The sequence below is a fragment of the Schistocerca nitens genome, chromosome 9 (genome assembly GCF_023898315.1).
Source record: "Schistocerca nitens isolate TAMUIC-IGC-003100 chromosome 9, iqSchNite1.1, whole genome shotgun sequence".
Lineage (NCBI taxonomy): Eukaryota > Metazoa > Arthropoda > Insecta > Orthoptera > Acrididae > Schistocerca > Schistocerca nitens.
The window spans coordinates 34453528-34460577 of NC_064622.1; the positions used below are offsets into that span (position 1 = coordinate 34453528).

Consider the following 7050-nt stretch of genomic DNA (forward strand, 5'->3'; position numbering starts at 1 on the left):
ACTACAACAGTTCTTGTATGTATGCCAACGTCATAAGTAGAAGACAGTGGAAGTAAAATTATATCAGGAAGGAGGATTGGAATGTCATGGTAGGGGAAAAAATAAAAGACAGAGTTACTGGAGAATATGGGCTCTGCAGCAGGAATGAGAGAGGAAAAAGACTATTTCAGAAATGAATTTTAGGCAGTAATAGTGGATACACTGTTCAAAAATCACTCGAGGAGGACAAGGAGGAGGAGGTGGTGGTGGTATACTTGGGATAGGCCTGGAGACATAAGAAGATACCAACTGGATTACGTTATGATTAGACAAAGGTTCCAAAAACAGATCTGGAATCTGAAGCATACTGATTATTTATTTAGCTCTTTGATATATCTAGTTATAGGAATTAAATAAGTTTTTTTATTCCTAAGATGTAATTCTTTGATTGCAGATATTAAATAATCTTTCTCCGCATTTTTGTTTGAATTTACCTAATTGTCTTCAAGGTAAACCACTTTTAATTAGGAACCACCAGTTTTCCTTCCATGCTCAATAAAAATTTATTTGCTGTCACAGCCAATTTTGTGGCAGACTACACATATCCTGACCAACTGCACTCAGAGACTGCAATGCTGCACAGTTCCTATCGCTGGTTGCAAATTGCTTATAGTAATTTCATTAAGATTATATTTGATGAGATGCCACGTTTTTTGACACAACAAAAACTGGGGTTTGTCTTGGCTGTTTTAGAGGTAACAAGCCCAAGAAAAGCCAAAAGAAAGCAGTGTGCAAAGAAGTGTCTTTTACAAAGACTAAAATTGATCCATGCTCTATTAGTTAAGGAGCTCAGAGACATTGATTTTTGTAATTATCTCAGAAAGTATGAAACATGGTTTTCAGAGCTGTTGAACATTATGAAATCATTCTTAATGAAACAAAATACAGTCATGAGAGAGGCTGTAAGTTGTGAAGAGATGCTGTTAGCTATGGTATGTTACATTTTCCAGCCACTGGAAGAAATTAGAGGATCTCAAATTCACTGTTGTTGCACCTCCACAATCATCAAAGATGATTCCTGACACCTGGTGAGGAAACATATCAAAGTAATGAAAAAAAAGAGACACTGAAGTACACTTTGTTATTACGCGTTGGTAGCATAAACAGTCATAATAAATAATAGCAATGAAAGAAACGGAAGATACCTCATTGCTGATAAATAAAAAACTCTGTCATCACACTTCAATTTGCCTTGTCGTCTGCCTAATTAGCCATTTTATACAACATCTAGTTTTGTGTGCACAAACGGCAGTTGACCCGAGACAGAAGCCAATAGGCAGTTTGTCAGTTGACCCTCTGTTGGGAAACTGGTCAGACAGTGCTATACATGGCACTATTTGATGGGATGGACAGATCCAAGCAACTAACCATCTGTCCAACAAGAAAAACTGGTCAGGAAGTGCCTACACACATCCAATTTATTGGACAGCTAGTAAACTGGTCTACTATCTAGGAACAGCCACAAGTTAAAATAAAGACCAAGGCATAAAAATTAAGATTCAACATTTTGAACATGTATATGGCATCATAAATAGAACTTTGAATAACAAGATAAGAAAAGAGCCCAGAATTAAATTTATAAAATAATGGCAACACTAGTTTTAATATATGTGTGTCTGACCTGTATGCCTGCACATAAGAACTTGTGTATCATCCAAACACTACAAATGAGATTTTTAAGAAAGGTAGAAGGATGCTCAAGATTAGACAGAATACATAATATAGACATAAGAATGGTACTTAGTGTTCATAATATTGAAAAATGGTGAGTGATTACAGAAGCAAATGGGATGAACATATTAACAGAATGAATGCAGATAAATTGCCAAAACATGTAAGTCATTATAAGCCACAAGGAGATCAGTATTCTCGAAGACATTCAAAAAGATGGGAACATCTCTGAATGTGAAGTCACACAATGCATTTGGCCTAGACCATGAAGAACAAAAATGAGAAGTGGAATAGTTCAGAACATCACATGTGTATCTTGACTCATTTCACATCTCTGAAGATACATCTGTGAATTTAAGTGGTACAGAGTGATGGAGATAACAAAGGATCCAAACTGTCAGTTAACTAACACAAATCCATTAAATATTTGATAATATATTCTAGACATGAAATTATCTGGATTATTAGATCTAACTTTATGAAAATTGGTTTTTGGATGACCCACACTGACAGTGAGTAAAATATATTATTTGTTTTATACGGGAATTGTTTTATTAGTCCCGACAGGGCAGGAACAGATGGAGAGGATTATGTTCCAAATAGGCTGTGTTGTTTACCAACACAATCAAGTGTTGTAAATGGAAGAAGCAAGCAAACCACAGCATGAACAATTATTCCTGTGGTTTATAAACACTCTACTGGTTTCAACGGCACTTCATTGAGTTCACTCCCATGTTATGCTTCAAAAATCAAGCAAACACCAATGTAATGCTTCCACATGTAGTAACCACAATTTGTGACCGCTTTCAATTACATATTCATCCTATTAATAGTTAATGCAGTACAAAAGTGAGAGTATTGTGAGTGGATGTAAATTATCAAAGAACAAATGCACCATTCAAAATTACCTGAGTGAAACACACAATTCAGGGAAGAAAAGTAACACTTTGAAAGTCTAAAATTTTATGCATGAATGACAGTTCCACTCCTATAGCACATCTTAATAATCACTTCAGAGAAACAAAATTGTGGCAATAACTGCCATGGACAAAAAAGGAGCACATTAAATACGTGTAGTTGGAGAAATCAATCAGAGAGAATATCATTTCCAGAACTGAAAAGGAAATGTATAAAATGCTGAAAAAAATGTTGAACTGAACATGATTTTCAGGGATATAATTTTAAGAGAGACATGGGAGAAAAATAATATTCATATTGCATGCAGATAATAGACTATACAGTGAAGTCAAGAAATATATCAAGAAGTTCACATCCACAAAGTTTACCTGAACCAGCCAGCCATCCAGCCACAGCAGGCCCCAAACCACCAGCAGCCTGAGTTCCATGTTGGTGGCTGGCCTGTTCCAACATTGGCAGTGACTTTATATAGCCTCTTGGTGTATAAACATTGGTTCTGTTCCAAGTGAACTTGGAAAGCAGCTGCTACTAACGTTTTCCTCATAATATTGTGTCCGACTGCACTTGATAACATATCAAACGCGTTGAGACCTTAATGACACTGGATGCAACAGCTGAAGCTATTCAGATTTCATTTATAATTACCATAAATTTAATGTAATTGCATATATTATGTGGCTAGACATTACTTTGAGACGGATAAGTGGTACAGACAGTAATTTCATTCTGAACATTTCTGAAACTCTACATGACTATATTAAACAAGCTTGAGTTGTGTTTTTCACTATTTTTTTGAACACAGGAACACTGGTAAAGGCACAGAACATTAGTGAATACATGTAATGTGACACAGGTGTAAAAATACAAAGCTGTTTGAAGATCTCTGCAGAATGTTCTAGAATTTAAAACAGATATAATTCTTATAACACACTTAATATAATAGAGGGAAACATTCCACGTGGGAAAAATATATCTAAAAACAAAGATGATGTGACTTACCAAACAAAAACGCTGGCAGGTCGATAGACGCACAAACAAACACAAACATACACACAAAATTCAAGCTTTCGCAACAAACTGTTGCCTCATCAGGAAAGAGGGAAGGAGAGGGAAAGACGAAAGGATGTGGGTTTTAAGGGAGAGGGTAAGGAGTCATTCCAATCCCGGGAGTGGAAAGACTTACCTTAGGGGGAAAAAAGGACGGGTATACACTCGCACACACACACATATCCATCCACACATATACAGACACAAGCAGACATATTTAAAAAACTCTTTGTCTTTAAATATGTCTGCTTGTGTCTGTATATGTGTGGATGGATATGTGTGTGTGTGCGAGTGTATACCCGTCCTTTTTTCCCCCTAAGGTAAGTCTTCCCGCTCTCGGGATTGGAATGACTCCTTACCCTCTCCCTTAAAACCCACATCCTTTCGTCTTTCCCTCTCCTTCCCTCTTTCCTGATGAGGCAACAGTTTGTTGCGAAAGCTTGAATTTTGTGTGTATGTTTGTGTTTGTTTGTGCGTCTATCGACCTGCCAGCGCTTTCGTTTGGTAAGTCACATCATCTTTGTTTTTAGATACATTATAACACACTTATGTATTCTGAAAATACTATCCGTTTAATTAGAGTTTCTCCAACTTAGAGAGACACATTTTCAAAATAAAAAAGTGTGTTACAAAAGTTATAGCTAGTGGTATCTTTCCCGATGGCAGCAACATCATAGTCTCTGATAAAAAAACAACAGAACTACTAGAGAAAGCAAATGAAATCTTCAAGGATGGTTATGATTTGGCAGTAACTAATAAATTAATACTGAACATAAAATGAACAGTATGTATTTCAGTTAATACTGAATGAACTCACAAAGATACTGGCAAAAGAACGTTATGAGCATCTTATGCTCTTGTCATCAGTTTATAACCACTAATGTCTTATGGTGGCATACTACATTTATGTACATTCAGATCTTGGCCATGTGTTTTTCTTTCTGGGGATCAAAGGCATAAAACAGGTACAAAATTTTTAAACTGCAGAATAGGATTGTAAGAACAGTAACTGAAGTAGCAGCTCTACATCTGCTTCTACACGTACGTGATTACTCTGCAATTCACAATTAACCGCATAGCAGAGGGGTTCATTGAAACAACTTCAAGCTGTTTCTCCACTATTACACTCTTGAAGAGCATGCATGAGAAATGAACACTTAAATCTTTCCGTACTAGTTCTGATTTCTCTTATTTTATTATGATTATCATTTCTCCCTATGTGAATGGATGCCAACAAAATATTTTCACAAACTGGGGATGAAGTTGGTTATTGAAATTTCATGAGAAGATCCTGTCTCAACGAAAATCGGATTTGCTCTAATGATTGTCATCCCAAGTCATGTATCATTTCCAAGGCATTATCTCACCTATTTTCCAATAATACAAAAGGAGCAGCCCTTCTTTGAACTTTTTCAATGTCCTTCATCAACTGCATCTGAAGCAGGTCCCACGATGCAATACTTCGGATGGCTGTGGACAAGTGTAGTGTAAGCTGTGTCTTTAATAGAGCTGTTTCATTTTCTAAGTGTTCTGCCAATAGATCACAATCTTTGGATTGCTTTCCCCACAACATTATCTATGTGGTCATTCCATTTTGAGTAATTTGTAATTGTAATCCCTAAGTATTTAGTTGAATTTACAGCCTTTAGATTTCTGTATTTTAGTAAATTTGTTTTAGTACTCATGTGGATGAATTCACACTTTTCATTATTTAGAGTAAATTGGCATTTTTTGCACCACACAGATATCCCACCTAAATAGATCTGCAGCTTGTTTTATCATCTGATAGCTTTATAAGACATAAGTGGCCGTATCATCTGCAAACAATCTAAGAGGGTTGCTCAGATTTTCTCCTAAATCATTTATGCAGATCAAGAACGTGAAAGGGCCAATAGCACTTCTTTGAGGAACGCCAGATATTACTTCTGTTTTATTTGGTGTCTTTCCATCAATTACTACGAACTGTGACCTTTATGATAGGAATTCATGAATCCAGTCACATAGCTGAGGTGACACTCCATAGATACACAATTTGATTCGAGTTACTTGTGAGGAATGATGTCAAAAGCCTTCATGGAATCTAAAAACATAGAATCAATTTGACATGCTCTGTTGATAGCAGTTGGGCTCATTGTACAAAACTGCTTAAAATACTGGGAACCCTTATTGTACCAAATGAACAAATCTACCAAAATGTTGCAAATATCATGGGAAAAATTACTCAGTGCTTCATTAATAGTTCTACACATAAACATGGGACAATAGCCAGTTTAGACTTACATTTACCACAGAAAACACACGAAAACTCATAACAGCATTTTCTAATACAGGATAAACTTGTATACTACATTGCTCAAGGGCATGAAAAAGATTCCTAAAATGCATTCATTTGAAAATGCAGCTGAATCATTCTTCACAAGTGCAGCATACTACATACTTGAAGATTATTTAGAGGACTGAGATTAGTGGTTAATAATGAAAGTGGATAACTACAAAACTCTGTCACATTACAGTAGATCATTCCAATGAATCTTTTACAAGAAAATCATATGCCAGGATCTATAGAGCATGATAGTAATGTCTTGTCATACTCTTGAGTTTGTCATCTCACTCATCAGGGAGAGACTCAGTGTTCCAGATGAAGGGAAGTCATAGAGACATGCACGTTCATGGTCCTGGAGTCATCAGTGGGCATCCAAAGTGTGTACACTACAAAACTATGTTTTCATTATACAGAGTGATTCCATGGGGATGTTATAAACTTTCAGAGCTCATGTCTACTATGTCTAGTAAACATGCTCTAAAATTTTCTTTTTTTGGTCTATACTACCACCTCCCAAAATATGGAATGGAAAGAGCTTGCAGCAGAAAAGATCCACTGTTAGAGCAATCAGAACAATTTCACTTATAACTTTCGACTCAATAATCTCTAGACCAGGGTCCCTCACCTCAGATTGATGTATTAATGCTTTCCCTTAATCCCTGAAAGTTTGAAACGTAATCACATAATCATTCTGTATTAGGTGCAAAACTGTGTATAATCAAGAGAACACTGCACAGTACAGAGCAAAAGAATGATGAAGTGCAATTAAGACACTGGCTTTGTATTGGTAGATGGAGATTGATCAGTTCGGTCCTCCTAATTTAGATTTTGCATGGCTTACCTAAATCACTTCAGGCAAACGCTGGGATGGTTCCTTCAGCAAGGCCATGCCTGAGTTCTGTCCTATCCTTATAAATAAACTTACATATTTTATGTGTATGTATACCTGAACTATTTATTTTCATTGTATTATGATGACAAGCCAATGGCCTTGCCGCACTGGTAACACCGTTTCCCGTCAGATCACTGAAGTTAAGTGCTGTCGAGCTGCG

The 7050-nt window shown here is 36.4% G+C and overlaps 1 protein-coding gene across 1 annotated transcript in view; it reads right to left on the reverse strand.

Annotated features, from left to right (window-relative positions):
- Positions 1–3066, reverse strand: part of LOC126203365 (phenoloxidase 2-like) — a 76692-nt gene extending 73626 nt beyond the window's left edge. The window contains exon 1 of the mRNA XM_049937662.1: positions 2997–3066. Within this exon, the coding sequence (XP_049793619.1) occupies positions 2997–3056 (60 nt within the window). The 5' untranslated portion in view covers positions 3057–3066. The remainder of the gene's footprint in view (positions 1–2996) is intronic.
- Between the last annotated feature and the right edge of the window lie 3984 nt (positions 3067–7050).